The sequence below is a fragment of the Mytilus trossulus genome, chromosome 2, assembly GCF_036588685.1.
Source record: "Mytilus trossulus isolate FHL-02 chromosome 2, PNRI_Mtr1.1.1.hap1, whole genome shotgun sequence".
Lineage (NCBI taxonomy): Eukaryota > Metazoa > Mollusca > Bivalvia > Mytilida > Mytilidae > Mytilus > Mytilus trossulus.
In genome coordinates this window covers 88,404,427-88,423,731 of record NC_086374.1, presented here as the reverse complement: position 1 = coordinate 88,423,731, position 19,305 = coordinate 88,404,427, and the positions used below count along the sequence as shown (strand labels likewise).

Here is a 19,305-nt window from a genome sequence, read left to right as displayed (position 1 = left end):
ACAGTTTAACTCTACCAACACAGAAATAACCATGTCAGTCAGTGCAAACATTGATAGGTGAAGTTCGAAATTACTCTGACGCCGAACGGCTGTTTTTCCAGACAAGCCTCAGCCCAAGCTTGTCTGGCAAAACAGCCGTTGGACGTCAGAGTAACTATGAGAGGTGAAGCAGACGAATGTTGACGAATTTGTATGTGTTTGATATCATATCATACCAACGGAGCATCAAACGAAATATTGACAGACTTTACCCTTTTGGCTTAATTAAAGATGTGTAAATGATGACAAACAACGGACAGATGTTTGTTTAATGAACGCCTTTCCTCGGCATTGAGCCGAAACCACAACAACTGATGGCTTGACATTTTGATTTTTATATTTCCTTTCACTTTTTTATTGATTGATCACACGTGCGTTTGAACCCAGCTTTGATTATATTATATAAAAAAAAGCGTCAGTGAGAAAAAAAATCACGGCAAGACTAATTTTGGAGCGGCATGAATACCAAAAAAATTCGGAAGCGGTAGTATTTTTTTGTTGTTGAAAACTTGATTTCGAAAAAAACAGGAGCGGAAAAATCCAAAGATCTATAAATCAAATTTGCTGTCGCCTTTACCTTAGTCATATGTAAAGAGATCTGTGACGTTTTTTCTGATACAAGTGGTTTTGACCATCCACAAGAACTTGTGGTCATCCGATTTTCAGTTCTTTAGTACTTTGATTGTTAATTGTCTTGAAATTGTCAAAACTTTGCAAATAATGTTTACCGAAACTATGATCAAGGATCTGTAATCAACACATAATAATCTTAATAACAAATGCATTTATATATGACAGAAGACATCTATTGAATTTGATGAGACTGTCATCAAAGTGAGAGATTTAGCGCTTTAAACCCTGGTTGAATCCACCATTTTCTACATTTGAAAATGCCTGTACCAAGTCAGGCATATAACGGTTCTTGTCCATTCGTTTTTTATGTGTTTTGTCATTTGCTATGTGATTATGGACTTTCCTATTGGATTCTCCTCTAGACTCAGTAATTTTGCATTTTACTTTTTTTTTAATAGATAATGAATCTAAACCTAGTCCGTAATTCCGAAAAGTGGAAGTCAGACTATTTCCTTTTCTTAAAAACTTCAGAACAGCAAGGACAGCCCGCTGATTTCATTAAAAAAAATCATATTATTATTAATATAAATATATTTTTTGTTTGTAAATGGTAAATCTTTTTAAGCTTTGACAAATCTGGTGACCTTTGAAAATCTTTTCAGGTCTTACCAATTCTGGCCTTCTATTTCATAACACTGTGCGTGTGTACTTTTTTAAGTTTAAGATATGATCTTATAAATAATAAATGTTTAGCAACTTCCGAACTTATATTGTCAAATTACTGATTATTGTCCACAAAGCTGTCCTTATGTCGTCATTCTGTGAAAAGTAACAGAATTCTCCTCAAACTGTCCAGTTCTAACTTTACTTGATACATACGGATTCTTTTTTAAATTACTTCAAATATAATACAGTATTGGCATAGAACAAGGTTTTTTTTTAAATAAGCTGTCCGACGATTTTATATTCTTGTGCGTATAATTTCCTTGAAAAAAGTTGATCGATACATCGCGTGACCATGCAACGACTCGTGAATAAATAAACTCATCATAGATACCAGGAATAGCTTATAAATATACGCCAGATGCTCGTTTCGTCTACACATGACAAGACGCATCAGTGACGCTCGAATCCAAAAAAGTTAAAAGGCCAAATAAAGTACGAAGTTGAAGAGCATTGGGGAAAACAAAATTCTAAATGTTTTGCCTAATACAGCTAAGTGAGTTTTATCCCTAATTCAACTATCTACATCATGTACACCACGCATTAAAGTATAACATGATATTTTAGAATAGTGTCGAACAATTTTTATAATCTTATATTTTTATTGACAAGTAATATTTACAGTGTTATCTATTTTCAAACTATAAAAGTGTTCATATCCAATTAATACATATTTTACATAGAAATACTTCAACATGTACAAGTCAGTAGGTTCAAACGTCTTTGATATGTTTCCATTCGTGTCTAAAATCAGAAAAAAGTCTTATACATGTATCATGACGATATAGTTATACCATAACAAATACTTGCAAGCAAATGAATATGGCATACGAATTAAAAAAAATACAAATATGAATGAATGTACATGATGAAGGTGTATTTATTCTAATAATTCTCCTTGTAAAATAAATAATTGTATTATAAGTGAATGTTTTAGTATGTTAGTATGCATTGTCCGGACGGTCTGTAAAACTCACTTACTTAATCATTTCCATTTGATACCAATCTCAAATAAATATTTTTACCGAATACATGCTGAAATACCTATTTTTCGTTTATTGTTGTACGAACTCATGCTGAAATATATACTCTGTTGTCGTTTGTTTATGCGTTACATATTTGTGTTGGTTTGTTTTTTTGTACATAAATTAGGCCGTACGTTTTCTCGTTTGAATCGTTTTACATTGTCATTTCATGGCCTTTTATAGCTGACTATGTGGTATTGGATTTGTTGAAGGCTGTACGGTAACCTACAGTTGTTAATTTCTGTGTCATTTGGTCTCTTGGGGAGACGTGCATGATTGGCAATCATACCATCATTTTTTTTTATATTTGTAGATAAAAGATAATCAAGAATACTTACTGCCAGCAACGCTTACATCTGCAAAATCAACTCGAAATGAAATAATTGGTCATAATTATAAGTCAATTCCTTTTTTTTAATTTTTTAAATACTACGGAAGTATTACGCCATAAAAACATTACCTTAGCTGTATGTGGCAAAACCTTACAGAAAAATTGCTCTTCCACTTCAAACTTGTTTTATAAATCTGTCGCTTAGTGTGCAATGCATGGTCTATTTTCCTCCATTTGTTTCGGGTGATTGCGTTAATTGTATTTCTCTAACTATGGTTGTTTATAGCGCCCTATGAATTATTCTTGTTTACTTAACTTGTTATTGTTCACTGAAGTTGTCAGGGTCGATTCCATAACAAAAACAATATGTTATTTACCTGATAAAGCTTCATCGTGATAACAAACCAAAATAGATTTGTCTTGCATTTTTTTAATGATTTCTATTTATAGTTTAGTACTTTGCTGCCTGGTAGACTTTAGCTACTAGAGGGTAACCTTTTCAAAAGTCTATTGTTTGAAATCTATTTTATAAGAACATGCCTGTATCAGGTCAGGTATATGATAGTTTTGGTCCATTCGTTTGATGTGTTTGAGTTTTCCACGGAGTTCTGTATTTCTGTGCTTTACATTTTTTAATTAACTATAATGTTCTGTAATGCCATAATTTTTTCGTTTTTTAATTTACTTATCTATACTTATATATTCTGTCTTGTTACTTACATCCTGAAAAATGTAAAAGTCAGAAGGATAATGTATTAATCAAGACACAATAGTAAAATAGTTGATATTTTTTTTATCAATTTTAAAAGAAGTCATTAAATGGATTTATCCACATAAACTTTTTGTAGGTTTTTTTTTTATGCTGATCATTTTTATTATTTCTAGTTTCAACCTACCTGTTTTAATAGTTTTCAATTTTAAAATAAAAAACTACAATGTTAGTGAAAATTGCTTTCAATGGCAGTTACTACCACAAGACATTGTTCAATTGTTTTTTGTTATTATGTATGTTTTTACATCGTGTATTTCTGATAATTTTTGCTATTCACAGATATTACCTATCAATTCTAGTTTTCAGACAATATAGGCAAAAGTTAGAAAATTATTCTCTTTTTTTTAACAATAACTCAAGATGATTTTTGGCGCAATAAGGAGATAGATCTTAATACTTAAAGCATTTTAGTCTCATCAGCATGTATATATCTATTAAGGTTTTTACGATGCTAGACAATGAATTCAATTTACCATTTGATTAGGAACTTTCCGTTTTATGTTTTCCTCGGAGTTCAGCATTTATGTGATTTTACTTTTTACCTTTGTTTTATTTGTGGCTATGCCGGCCAAGTTGGTCGCTTGGCATAAACTTTATATTAGATACCCTAAGTATCATTCGATTATTTTGTGTTTGAAATTTTTGTAAAACTTGATCAAGACAACGGACATCAAGTGATGGCAACAGATTATGTCCCTATAGAACAGCTGCAATGAAAAGCATATGTGGACCTAAACGTTAGAGCATTTTTTACTCGATTTCAAAAAGATTTTATTAAATTGGTTATCGGGTCGCACTATGGTATATGTATGTTTGTATTGCCAGACAAAGGTTTTCTGTATTTTCCATTAATATGTCTCTTAAAATTTAATAAGCTTTCCATGTAGATTAGGCATTAGGATTTTATTTCTCTACATCGTTTCACACAATGTTAAAATAGTTTATTTGTTTTGATAAGCTTTTAGTAGCTAACCAGTATATGCTTTCGTAATCATTAGACTGTCATTAAGTTTAGATTTATACTTATCTATTTCTAGATACTTACGGGCTGAAAAAGATCGAAAAATACATGAAATACATTATTTGTATAACAGTTCCAAAATTAAGATTGCCACGTTAAAGTAATAAAATACATACATGTCTATTCATTTTATACATTATATGCACAATTTTTCATGGGTCCAGTAATACTTGTACACAAAGGAAAGAAGATGCAGAATTTAAAACGAACATATGTTGAAAACAAACGTACATCACATTGATCAAAGGAAAAAGAGGAATAAACAAAACAACAGATGTAAGAACACATACTACGAATTCATATATAATCCAATATGAAAAATATGCATTCTTTAAAAGCATGTATACAGATCGTAAAGATTAGGTTTGTTGAAGATTTGTGTTGTTCTGTATAGGTCCTGTATGGTAGTGGTGTTCCCTGACATAATAATTCCTAACACCATTACCAAGAATAATAGATATGTCGGTCAATATATATTGTCACAATGTGGTCAACTATGACAATGTTGACATTCGTATTACATGTATACATTTCATTTAATTTTTGATTCAAAATGACCCATTTTAAAATTTATGATTTCTGACACGTGCTAGTAGTGTCTTTTATCCTAATATATATGAACATAACCACTACTCATGTTTCGACGACCGATACCTATGGATGTTTGATACAAATAGTATATTCAGTGTTTTTTAAACGATATCAGATAATACCTAAAATTAAGATGCTTAGTCAAAGTTAGGAAAAATAGCACTGTTGTTTTTTTTTCCATTTGATTACCATAAATGAAAACTTTAGTAATATTTCAAGCTAGATGACCGGAACATGTTCGGTGTTAGCACGTTTATAATCCGTTTGATTTTATTAATAAAAATAAAGAATCGAGGAAAACCGCACTTCTTTTTCACAAGGAATTATATGCAACTGTCATACAAAGACAAATAAGAGGTTTAACTTATTATAAAACTAGGATTAATCAACCACTTTATATAAAGGAAATGTCTTTACTATTTCAGAAACATGACAGTTGCTTTCCTTCTTTGGTGTGTTTGAGCTTTTGATTGTGTTATCTGATAAGGGACTTTTTGAATTTTCTTTTGAGTTCAGTATCTTTGTTATTTTATTTCATACATTCACATACAAAATATACTTATCTGAAATTTGCTTTGTACTTACAGACTGAAAAAAAAAAAAAATAGATATTTAAGATATTAAACAATGCATTGTTGTACAAATAGCAGGGTTGTAACCTAACAATTAAGGCAAGAATGACATACATGTAAGACGGGGATGGTTGTCCTATGTTTTTCATTTTTATGCATACAATCCTTTACAAGTTCAGTTCCGTTTACCTGGATATGAAACCAGTTTTAGCCACCATATTCTTCGGAAAGTGCCTTAACCAGGTCATGGAAAAAATATAGTTGTGTCCTAACGTTTTGCTGGTTAATTTTGTGTGTTTCATTATCTTTGATTTGGTTTCTCAGCTTTTGTACATTTTGATTAAAATAGTATATGTCAGAAACACGCGTCATGTTCATAGGAAAAAGGGGCGGAAGATACCAAGAGGACATTGAAAAACCTCAAGTCGAAGAGAAACTTAAGTTTTAAGGTTGTCACTCCATCAGAAAAAAATATTTTTTACGACGATGCTTGATTTCTATGTTAGTGATTCAAATGTTTGACGCCCACTAAAAGTGATACGTTGCATTTTTGTTGTGCACGGTAATGATTATGATATTTTTCTACCGGTTATGTCACTATTTTACCTAAAAACACAATAGGAACAATTTACACACGAAATTGCACAACATTAAATAGTAAAAAGCATTTGATTTTCAAATGATATATCTTCTGAAATCTGTATTTTTATAATGATCTGATGCATTGATGTAAAGCGTTGGCTTGTCTCTATTTTGGCATTTTCAGATTCTATAAGACGAAAAGGCTGCGTAGGTTATTTTACTCGTACCAAGAGTTTCAAAGGGTGAAGTTGAAATCATCCCTTCGTAAATTTTACGGACGCCATCACGAGTTGTTTGACCATTATGGAATAACCGTTTCACAAATGATATCGGTTATGTTCCTTACGTCGTAACTACAATCCCCCTCCCTTTCATGAATGTAACCTACTGAATTAGACTATTTACCGGATTTGATATCACATAAGCAACACGACGGGTGCCACATGTGGAGCAGGATCTGCTTACTCTTCCGGAGCACCTGAGATCACCCCTAGTTTTTGGTGGGGTTCGTGTTGTTTTTTCATTAGTTTTCTATGTTGTGTCATGTGTACTATTGTTTGTCTGTTCGTCTTTTTCATATTTAGCCATGGCGTTGTCAGTTTGTTTTAGATTTATGAGTTTGACTGTCCCTCTGGTATCTTTAGTCCGTCTTCTCTAATAATAAAATGATTTGCATCGATCATTCGAATTTGCATATTGTATTTATTCTAAGAATGTAAGTTTGAATAAATTTAGGCGGAATGCATATACATGAAACAGCACATGAATCTTAAAATTAACAAGGAGATATATATGTAGGTATCTATACAATACTCATCTTTATCTTGCTTGATACTTACTCACTGAAAAAAAAACATAATTTTTAATAACGAACAGTTAAAATCAAAAGCTCATAAACATCATCTCTAAAGGGATAATACAAATTAGAAAGGAAAATGTATGATACGATCAATCTTTTGACCCCTGGAATCAAGTCAAGGCTATAAATATTATATTACTATATTTTTATGCTTTTATCTTGCAACTTTAGTGCTGAAACACTTGTGAAATTATTTTGACGTCAAATTCATGTCGACATAATTATGAGTTAGAGATATAACCAAAAAAATATTTCTACACATTGACATCTTTGTCAAATACATTTTAAGCAAACCATCTATTTGGTAAAGCACTTGTTTATAACTTAATATTAATGAAAATGTTTCGAAATTAACCTTTTTTGGTAGTTTCGATATTTCGCCCTAAAATAAAACATGTTTGAAATACTAATGTCAATATGAATTTCCAAAATTGAATTCCTGATGTTTAACAGACTATTGTATTATGATAATTTTTTACATATCATGTTGAAGATATTGAAATATTTTTTTGATATTCGTAATCAAAGGGTCTTATCAAATCTTCTTCTTTGTCTGTATAATCAAGAGAAAGAAAACGACAACTACGTAATGACGGCACATCCTTCATAAATATCTGAAACACTTTACCACTCATTTTCATTGTTCTAGAACACTGAGCATATTACCGACATGCTTAACATGGGGAATTTACTGTACGACTTGGCACTGGGTATTGAAATATCAAAAGATGCTGTACTCAAGTTGCTTAAGAACAGGGTTGTTAACAAGAAAATTGGACACGGACAAATCTCTACAAATTTCTAAAGACCATGGCGTCGGGTTATTTACTTAACCTAACTATGATAGCATATGCCTAAATCGATCAAGGCACAGAAAACAACCCGACTGGGAGTCGACTCTAGGCGAAAGGAAAAATACAAAAGCATCTAGTATCCTTCAAGCGTTCTGGTGTAAGGTTTCAAGGTCATCGGGTGAATAAATGTATCTTATATATTATATGTAAAAGTGACATTATCAGTCATATGGAAGCCAATAAAATATTGACCGATAACCAACATGAATGTACGAAGAGATGATATAATATTGTAAAACAACTCCTCAAACAATGAAAGACCTCACAGAGGAGTAACCTCCAAGACAGATAATGATGATATCTTATTGTACTTTATCACTTTCTCGAAGTTCCCCTCAAACGAGTAACCACTAAATTACAATAATATAGTCTACGTTTTAAATAAATCTTACTTAGACAGACAAGTGGTAGTCAATGGCGTTTTATCAAAGTCAGTCCAAGTAATATCAAGTGTACCTTATGTGACAGTGGTATGGTCATTACTGATTCTAGTTTAAAGTAACGATCTAGACTGCTATCTAAAGTAAATGTTCGTTTGTTTTCAGATGATTGCCTGTTGTATGTCACTATTAACATCACACTTACACCCTCCATCTAGACAGAGACCAAATGCAAACAAGAATGAATGGTGAGCATTAATCACAATAAATGGGAAGAGATTTGAGGAGCCATCAGAAGAAAATAGTATCTAGGCAGATTATTCGATCTATAGTCATACATTGCAAAAGACAGGCAAAGTTAAATTATGTTACTCATAGACAGCAAGATCAAATGAGTTCCGGTAATTAATAATGCCACCAGAAAGGCAAACACATCCTACCATTCTAGAGCTGAAAAGTCAGTCGAAATCCGACGAATCAATGAAACACAAACATGTTGAATCTACAGCTTTATTTTGTGTATCTCCTGTCTTGTTTGCTCTGTGCAGCATGCTGTTTTTGACTTACGAAATGATATTGGCACGCAAACTGAACAAATACAAATTTGATAACATTGTAACGAATCACAATTACTTTAAAATATTCGATTAATAGTATTCATGTTATTCAACATTGGTTATCTGTTGATATTGTTCCTCTGTTATAGCGTTGATATATATTTGGTTCTGAATAATCAGAGGATTTGGAATGTTGTCTCACATTTGACAGTGATTAAATTTAATATTATATATAGAGACATATACTCACTGTGTTGCAGAAATCATTTCATATCTGAAATTAAAATATATACTCAGATCTTTGCTTTCTTGTTTTTTTCACAGTATGCGAAATATGGAGATATATAGACATTTAGTCAGTGAAAATATGATTTAGTAATTGGTCATACAACGTAATAGACCACTTTCGAGTTCATCCGTCACCGGCAAAAAATCGTCAATTATACACGCCTTTATGACGTCATTTACCAGATAGAGGGGCTCGCCTGTATCCCTGCACTATTTACGTTCATCAAGCGTCTTAGTGATCGTCTTTGTGCAGGATAAACTAGAAATAATGGTTGCTCTGTAGGTACTTACTGACATTTCCCTAATGACAGCAGTGTTGATTGTCAATTTTGAGAATTCAATTTGCCGAATAATTCGTACAATATAGAATTATAGTTTCCCAACCACTCGCTCAACATTGGAAGGAAGTGACGACGCCCCTAAAAGCACAAATGACGATGATAAAGGCGCGTATAATTGACGATTTTTTTCCAGTGACGGATGAACTCGAAAGTGGTCTATTGGCTTTTATCTAGCTTTCAATAACTATGTGTACTCTTAAATCGATGTTTTATGTATATTGTTTTATGTGCTCCTAAAATTCTACTGGTGTTTGCAATTTTCAACCGTTTTACAGTATGTTTGATGTTGATCTCATATTTTTCTGTAACCCCCTGTCACAGGTTAGAGATGATCTATGCGCACGAAAGCAATTAACTCGATTTATTTTACTCTTGATTTTTCTGTATCTCTATAATAATTAAGCTTTCTAAAAATTACTTACCCACATCTGCATTGATATAAATGTCCATGTCTGTTGTCTTTTGTAAGGATTGACCTGTAATGTAAGAAAATGCATTATTCAGGTGAAGATATAGACATTTATTCATATAAAAGATCACATTATAAATTCAAACCATTAGGAAAATCGATAGTTGTTTTAAAAAAAATCTGCTCGTTCATTATATTTTAACCAGAGCTGTTAGTGAAATCAATGTGACATACACACAGTTGACTGCATGACTACTTTAGGGATCTGCCAAGTATTGAACTGTTTTAACCAATGACACAGTGTAGATACTATTCTATACGCTATCCGGAAGTCGCGATTTTCGAAGCGAGGATTTCAATCTGGCTATCAGAACGGTTTTGTTTTGGTGCTTTTTCTCATCATTTGTTTACTCCTATATCTATAAAGTGCTTTGCACATCTTAAATGTATGTATAGCATCATAAATATTAGTAACTGTAACAAAAACATGCAGTAAAATATAAAATATACGTGTGCATCACACCAACTTCATAGAAAAAAGTGAAATCGATGGACAATTTTGCTCTCGTAGTACAAAGCAAATAATCTTTTATTGCAAATATTTGCATCAGTTTACAGTTAAATATATACTGTTTCAATATTCTTACCGTATTTAAGTAGAATGTTCGTATTTCAAATAAAAAATGTGCTTTCCTTGAGGATCCCAAAATAAATTACTGTACGATCAGTCTAAAACTGACTGTATTCTAGTAGCGATTTCAGATTTTTTTGTCTGTATGACCAGTCGTGATTTTGAAGAGAAAAAAACCCCGACAATTTGAAGGTATATACGTGGGTATGTGATATTATGATTGTGTTCATGGAACTATAACGTGTAATTTCTTTCATCAGACAATACAAATATATTTCTGATGATTTTTGTAGACGGCAAAATAATTATATTTTTGTTCCGTCAGTCTTATTTAAAATCAAATGCCTAAAAAGCAATACATGATTCGCTTGTGGACTTTGTATTAGTGTGTCGTTGCAATTATCTGTTTAAAACTATTACGTTTTTAAAGACTATTTACACCATCTGCCGTTGACCAATTGGTGATAGAATACATCAAACTTGTCTCTTTTAAAATGACAAAAAAAAAAAGATAGAGAAAGCTTTGTTTAAAAACTTTAGGTATTGAGGAAAGAATTAACAAAATTATACCCCGCCACTTCTACAGTCCATGTTTTGGAAAAAAATAAACCACCAAAAAAAATTAAATTATATGGGCATCATTTAATAACGAATATGAGGAAGTTTTATTAATATATGGTAAGTTTTTGAAAGTTGCGTATAGTAAATGGGTACCACCCAATAAGGTAGTGGAAAAGTCCTTATCATGGAAAAAGATAACTGCTGCATTTTCGAAAAATCAAAATAAGAGGTGCACAATTGAATTAAATGATAAGGAATCTGAAAAAGATTCATTAAGACTTAGTTATGACAAGTGTCTGAAGGAAGTTGTGGATATAAAATAGGTACGCCCAACATAAGGTTATGAAAAAGTCCGTATTTTAGATATAGAAACATAAAAAAAAAAAATTACCAAAATTTCGAAATAGAAGGTCAATAATACATTAATTAATTGATTAAAAATGGAGCAATTTTAGAAAAGTTTAACAATTGGTTTTGGAGGTCACGGTTGGAAATACCTGATGGGTGCCCCCATATAATGCAATGTTCAAGTCCGTATCTTATATAAAGAAACCCCATACAAGATTTTTAATAAAATTCGAAATACATTTCTTTTTTTATATAAATAAGGCCGTTAATTTTCTCGTTTGAATTGTTTTACATTGTCATTTCGACACCTTTTATAGCTGACTTTGTGGTATTGGCTTTGCTCATTGTTGAAGGCCGTACGGTGACCTATATTTGTTAATGTCTGTGTCATTTTGGTCTCTTGTGGACGGTTGTCTCATTGGCTATCATACCGCATCATCTTTTTTATATTATCATTTATGATACGGAATCCGAGAAAAAATAATTAATAGTTATACCAGTGACGGATTCAAGAAAATTGGGGTCCGGCGGTTTGAAACTCTTTTTTAACTTTCAGTGCATTTGTATGGGAACATATATTTGGAATCCTCTTTTCTCCTGGATTGGACCCCCTCTCCATTTGAAAATGTCTGGAAACCCCAATGTATAGTAAGTGGTTTATGAGGAGATGCGCTTACAAAACCGGCGAAACATGTTGTACCGAATGAAGTTCGTCTTTCCCTTCGTCCGTTGGACCGGCGGTCCAACGGACGAACGGAAAGACGAACTTCATTAATACTATAAAACACCGCTTTACAAAGTGGTGTACAATTGAGTGTGAAAGAGACAGATCAACATCCAAAACAAAGTGAAGGAAGCCTACAATTATAGGCTACAGTACGACCTCGAATGTTTCAAATACATGCATTTTTATATAACAATTAAATCTGTGTGTTTGTACAATTTTAAGTATAACGGAGGACATTCCTGAAAATAATATAAAAAAACAAGCCTTCCTCTTATTTCATCATCATTTTCAAACATCCTTATGCTTATTGTAGTAAGTCGAGAACACCCTATCAAGCTAAAACATGTTTGATAAGTTTTCAGGATGTGAATTTATTAAAATGTATTTGTGTTATTTAGAAAAATGCCATCTTCTAATGTATCGTAAATAACTTTGAAAACACCACTAGAATACAGTGAAATAAAGACTGATCATACAGTTTCAAAATATACAAGCAAGACTGATCGTACAGTGAGAAATTCAAACAAGTGTAATTTTCTTATTTCTGGCTTCAAATATCTGGCTGAAACTTTAACCACCACTTAAAATATACTTTATTTAGTTTATTATGTCTGTTTTTTTCGTTTTTTTGTACAGTAAGGGTGCAAAAAGATTGTTTTTAGGTTCATCGACTGATTTTCCTTAGTGATGCACTTGAAAATCTCTTGATTAAGGCAAAGATACGAATAATGAATGTGCTAAATTTAATCATAAACCATTTGTGAATATCGATGTCAGCTGAATTAATCATTAAGCAATGTACAGATGAACATCTTACCGTTTAATATAGTATATCCATCAAATTTAAAATGTGATCCAAAAAGTCCTCGCTTCGAAAATCGCGACTTCCGGATAGCGTACAGAATAGTATCTACACTGTGAATGAGTAAAGAATATATTTTGACGGTCCAACTTCTTAGTGCGAGTTTTAGAATTTGTAGAAGAATTTCCGTTAGTGTCAACCGAAGCAAGAACTAACAAAGATATATTCACACCTAGGAATCAAAATGATATATACACTTATGCTGTTATTGCTTCCAACGGCTTGTAAATCTAGTATGTCGGTGTTGTAAACTAACTAATGTCGTATAACACTATCAAAGTTATTTATTCAGATGAGAACTTCTAGCATAGAAACATAGTTCTGCATGACACGATAGCAGCCCATTCCTTTATTAATAGTATCTTAACTTACATTCTTGTTCCACCTTCAATATAAGTAACATGCGTCTCACTGAAAGTAAATATCAAACATGAAGATAGTATCATTGACAAAAATAAACCACAAAACACAAAACAAAAATTCATAACATCGTTGGTGCAGTGAGCCGGTCAATTATTTATTTTGACAAACATTAAGTCCCATGAATGGCTAGAACATTTATTTGTTTTTACAGAATTTTTCGATTAGCTTTTTAATTAGTATATTTTGAAAACTATATATATTCCTCTTGTGTCCATTTTGTTCCATGAGGAACTGTACTATCATATTTTATCTAAGCATTTTTCAATTTGAAGACTGAAATTTTATTTTTAAACCACGCAAACGTCCTGTTAAAACTATTAATTCAGACTTCATAAACAGAATTTTTTCTTCTTTTCAATTGATATACTTGCAAATAGTTGAAGCGTGTATTTTTTTAATAAGAACTAACATTATTAAAAAAAATCCCTTTTATTCATTTTAACACTTTATGTTAAACTTTATTAACATTACTAAACAAACGTGTCTAGATAAATAAAAAAGTATATAGAATCATATTCAAAACAGTGTGGTCCTGGCCATTGATTGACGACCTAAATTATCCCATTGACTGGGACAGATTATGCGAACGTTTGTCGCTGACAATCACTGCTCACTATGTACTTGTTAAAGACACTGAATCTGTGGGGTCACCAAAGGTTCTCAACACCTAAATAAAGCCATTCGAAAAACGAATCCAGAATAATACGATGTGTTGATTTATATCAATAATATAAATAAAAACATAAAGTTTATTCCTGAATATTTTTTCGAATTATTTCATTATTAAAGGCGTTCAGAACCTTTGGTGACCCCACAGTTTAAATTCTATAATAAGTAAGAAGTGAGCAATGTTCGTTACAGACAAACGTTCACCTAATCTGTCCCAGTCAATGGGATAATTTATGTCGTCAATCAATGGCCAGGACCACACTGTTTTGAAAATGATTCTATGTATCTATAATGCTTAAAACATCCGCCCTGAAAGTATGTGCATGTGTACGGATTTCTTCGTGTGTGTAAGGGTTTTGCTTTCATTTATATACATAGAGTGTCGTTCGTGTGTTCATCGAATCAGGGTAGATCTATGGCAATATTGGCTAATTTGTTGTTCATTTGCTGGCTGCGCTGACATACACTAAAAGGTTACAAGATAACGTTATTTTACTTAATAATTTGACTCATAATAACTATATTTGATTGCTACTTCCCAATGCATGACAAACATGGTTTTGCCACTTCTTTATAACTATATGTACATTTATCCATTTTCGACTACATTTGAATATATCAATGATGATCAACGATAAAACCACAACGCTTGAAAACTTTATGTTTTGTTTTGGTTTTAACCATTATTGGCATTTCAAAATAAATACGATATACTTGCCTAAAATCATGTTTTCCGAGAAGTTGAGTTAAATGTTTATTTGTTGTTACGCCTGGTGTGTATGAACTGGTTGGACCTGTTACAAAGTGAATTGTTTGAAGTTTCTCAATTTCCCCAGTTAGAATAAAAAGCTTCGAAAGTAAAGTTGAAGAATCGTTTTTGGTTTTCTGTAATTCATTCTGTTTGTGTTCTAAAACTGATGCCTTTTCAAGAACAGTTTTGACATCTGTAAGAATCTTTCTCAACCGTTCTCTCTCTGAATTGGCTTTCTTTTTGGTAGAAACTACCATTTCGTCGACTTCCCGTTCAATCATTTTTTTCAATTTGCTGCCATGTTCTTCGATTCCTTTAACAGACGCTTGTACTTCCGAATCAAATTTCTTTAGGCTTTTTTCTACAACTGTTACATTACTAGCTGCTGCATCTAATATTGAACGGATTTCAGTTCTTGTTACTTTAGATAGACCTGACACTGACTCGTCAATATCAGACAATTTATGTCCGTTGTGTTTTCCTGTAATGCATTTTGAACATACTGACACATAGCAGTCATTACAGACAAAAATAGTGTCTTCCTTGTGCTCTTTACACTTAGATGTTGTTGTTTTGATACCCTGTACAACGCTTACACTGTCTTTGAATTTGTGATCTTTGGAAATCTTTTGTCTGTTGTGCATAGCTTTGCAGTTATCACAGAAAATTTGTTCACATGTGGTGCAGTAGTTTGTTCCAGCGGAACTTACACAAATTTCACACGTCTTTAGAGCTGTCTGCGCCATGTTGAAATATCATATACACACTTGGTTTTAATGTTTATTTACTTCCCACAACCGAGTGATTTTAAACAGGTATTTATTGATTTTTTTGTCGTATTCTTATTCATTAAAATTCTTTGGAAATCATTTGTACTAGTCCTAAAATTGGCTTCAATCAAATTTAAATGCTATTAGAATATTTAGAATGTATCTTAAGCATTATTGAGACATATATGGGAACAAGGAACGACAAAAAATTTAAACAATAACAAAACCCAAAAATAGATTACAAGTGTGTAAAATAAATCTCCAATGTCTTTCTGTTGGATATAACTTTAAATTTTAGCATATGCATATGGCTATTCGAGTATTTATACATCTAGAGACATATACTTACATGTGTATTTATGTCTCCCATACATACCAGTGTCACAGTTTTGAGATATGGGCTCATAGTTGCAAATCAAGAATAGCGGTTCGGACTCAAATAAAAAAAAGTATATAAATTTTCAGGATAACTTCATAGAAACATTTGATTGTAATATCGCTTTAAAAACGCGTTTTGCGTTCATATAAATAATTATTAATTCAGACATCAAAGTGGCACTATAACTAAAAGATAAATAAAAAACAAATTATTGTTTGTTGCTCAATTATTAATGAATGTGAAATAATGAAAAACAATTCTTTAGCAGCCAGTATAAAAGTGTCAAAATAAGCTAAGGAACATCGAGGATGAATCATCTATTCAAGTGCAAGAAAATAATTCGGCCTCATTCAATCCTAATTCATGTGACTTTCAATTTAACCCATTGTCCAGAGATGGAAATCGCATGAATTATGCATGTTCAGTTATTTCAAGGAAAAGACTGTGGTCATTGAAAGTGAAACAAAGGTAAATCATTCGATTGACTGCTTCGGTCCACATTTTTTTTGAATGGGTAAAAACGATGATAAATATTTATTGTAACCTATTATATGAAATTAAACAGAACTAGAAATTTTTTTATACGAGTTCGCTATCTATTTATATATATATAAATGAGTGGTACGGCTATTTCAGTGGAGATCCCTGTTTAAAATATGATATAAGAACTTAAAGTCATATGAAACGAGTGAGTGGTGAAAAATAATAGTTGTCCAATTCTTGAACCAATGCATGACTACATCATAAACTTAGTCCTCTGTGCACGATTTTATAATTATTTTCGCAAATATATCATATAATCGTCAAGTTTTTTTTCTCTCTGTTTGTTATGATTTAACAAATATGGCTGCTCATTAAATGCCGTGTTTTGAAGCCGAGTTTTACCGATTGTCACCTTATAGTAAACAAATCACAAAAAGCACGGGTATTTAGCACGTGTTTAAATGTATAATCAGATATTTGTTTATTTCAATGACAGATCCATGTGTATTGTGGTCACCGGATTTTTACGAGGAGGGTTACGCTCGGGTCACTATGCATACGGAAAATATGTCGGCGAATTGCTTGCTTCAAAAATAAGTAAACTTCTTCTAAATGTGGACAAATTACAGAATTTTCCTCAGAAAAAAGTATATGTACATAAATTGAATAATGAAAACTATCCATTAAGTTATAAAAACATATGCATATTTTTTTTTTAATTTGAGGTTTCTTATGACTTTAAGTCCAGGGTAACTTCAGGTATATATTTATAATTTTGTTAGTATTGTATTCATTATTACATGTCATTGCCCTTTCAACATTATCGATATCAACTGCATGTGCATTAACTAAAAAAAACTTATTTTTTCTTTTGTTTGTCAACCACTCATCTCTCCAAGAAGTATAAATTTTCACTGCTATCATCGATTAATTTCGTCTACTCCATTTCTGTTCAACTGCACGCAACATGACTAAAGAGGCAATGCCAAAAGGTTTCTCGTACAATAATGTTATACTTTTTTTATTTAGTGTTTGAAAACAAGAGAAGTGTTGGTTGATATAGTTGTCATTTTTTATGGACTTGCCTTTTTTTAATTTACCTTGGAGTTCAGTAATTTTAACATTTCCCTTTTTATTGAATGATAAAACTCGACAATCAACTATAAGTGACGTATTCTTCTTACTCTACTAAAAGTTGCATTGTTTATAAAAGTCTTTACTCTTAAGCTCGGTTTAATAAGAAAATTATGATACGTTTTCAATGTTTACAAGACGAATAAGACCCTAACATATACCTCTCACAGAAGGACTGTGGCAGAGGTTTGACATTTTTTCCTAAAAATGTACATATTCTAATATATAATGTTTACCGAAATTAAGTACCTATAGTCAAAGTTATATTTATAATTAAGAATGACATATATTTACATTGCCGGATTCAGAAATTTTAGTAAGGGGTGGACACCTGACTGTCCTGCCTACAGGGGGACCCGCTCTAGTCAAGCTTTCGTGATTCCCTATATAATCAACATTTTTTTCAACAAAAAGGGGGTTTTAAGCCATCCGCCTCCCACCTGAATCTGCCCCTTATAACACGATATACACAACTTATATATATATATATATAGTTAGGAGAAAATGTTCTATTAGGGGTTTATTTGGGAATATATTTGACATGAAGGTTAACTTTTTTTTTAAATGTATTGCATACAGTGTATTACATCTATGTCCGCATCTATGATTGAATTAATCTAATTTAACTTGATTAATACAGAGACGGCCGAATACGCGACCGTATAATAATTATGAGACAAGATCTGAAAAAGTCTAGTTTTTTGGCAATAAGAAAAAACAAAAACAAATCTTTAGACCCGGTATTTTAATAGCACAAATCGAAGAACACACATCGGGGATCTAGGAACTGTTGTCTGTAACTCATACAATTGTTTACAAAGGAAACAATGGCAATTTTAAAAATGGTACAAAAAAAATCCAGTTCTTTCCTGTTACCAAAGTGATGATCAATTTTAAAAAGTTTCTAAAGGGAATAAAGAATAAGTTTAAGACACTATTTGTGGTTTACTAGTATATCCTACAATAGTTTATCAAATGCCAATTATTGATTTTAGCATTTGCAATACAAAAGGTTTCGAAATATACTTAAATATAGTCAGATATGTCGGTAACATGAAAGAATCTTGGGTAACAGGACAACGGTAACAGGACAGAGTTGGTAACAGAAAGGATTTTTCTGCTTTATTTTAAAGTTTAAGAAAAAATTATAATTTTAGATTGGTCACAATTGGAAGATAACAGCAAACAATGTCAAATATCCTTTGAAACTGTATTTGCAAGATGAAAAATCTGCCTAGGTAATGAAAAATTCTAAAATAAATTCCTTTCTGTTACTATCTACTATACTAGAATTGCATAAATGTTCCGAGTCTGCTGTTATCAAAAGCAAAAAACCTATTTTTTTATTCAATATACTGTGTATTATTTTGAAATTTATTTGATATGGTGGTGATAACTTATATCAAATGAAATGGTTGGCATATAGTAGATTAACTTTTCGATTCTTCAGTGAAATTGTCTTGAACATCCTTCCTGTTACTGGTGATGGTTATGCTGTTACTTTTTATCAGGTAACATGACAGAACGTAACAGAAAGGAATTACGCACAGGCACTTGTTATATTAAGGTATATAGGAATAATTATTTTTGAGACAAGTGCCTGTGGAATTACGTGATAGTTTTTGTCCTTTTAATCACATTAAATGTAAG

General features: G+C 31.8%; 1 protein-coding gene and 1 long non-coding RNA gene across 2 annotated transcripts; both read right to left on the bottom strand.

The window, feature by feature from the left end:
* Positions 1 to 9,129: 9,129 nt before the first annotated feature.
* On the bottom strand, positions 9,130 to 13,491 carry LOC134708279 (uncharacterized). Its single transcript, XR_010105826.1, has 3 exons — positions 13,419 to 13,491; positions 9,931 to 9,984; positions 9,130 to 9,153 (listed from the first exon to the last, which is right to left on the bottom strand). It is a non-coding gene; the product is annotated as an uncharacterized LOC134708279 (long non-coding RNA).
* Positions 13,492 to 14,756: 1,265 nt separating this feature from the next.
* On the bottom strand, positions 14,757 to 15,635 carry LOC134706078 (transcription intermediary factor 1-beta-like). Its single transcript, XM_063564788.1, has one exon. It carries the CDS (start codon positions 15,633 to 15,635, stop codon positions 14,757 to 14,759), a length of 879 nt encoding a protein of 292 aa, XP_063420858.1.
* Between the last annotated feature and the right edge of the window lie 3,670 nt (positions 15,636 to 19,305).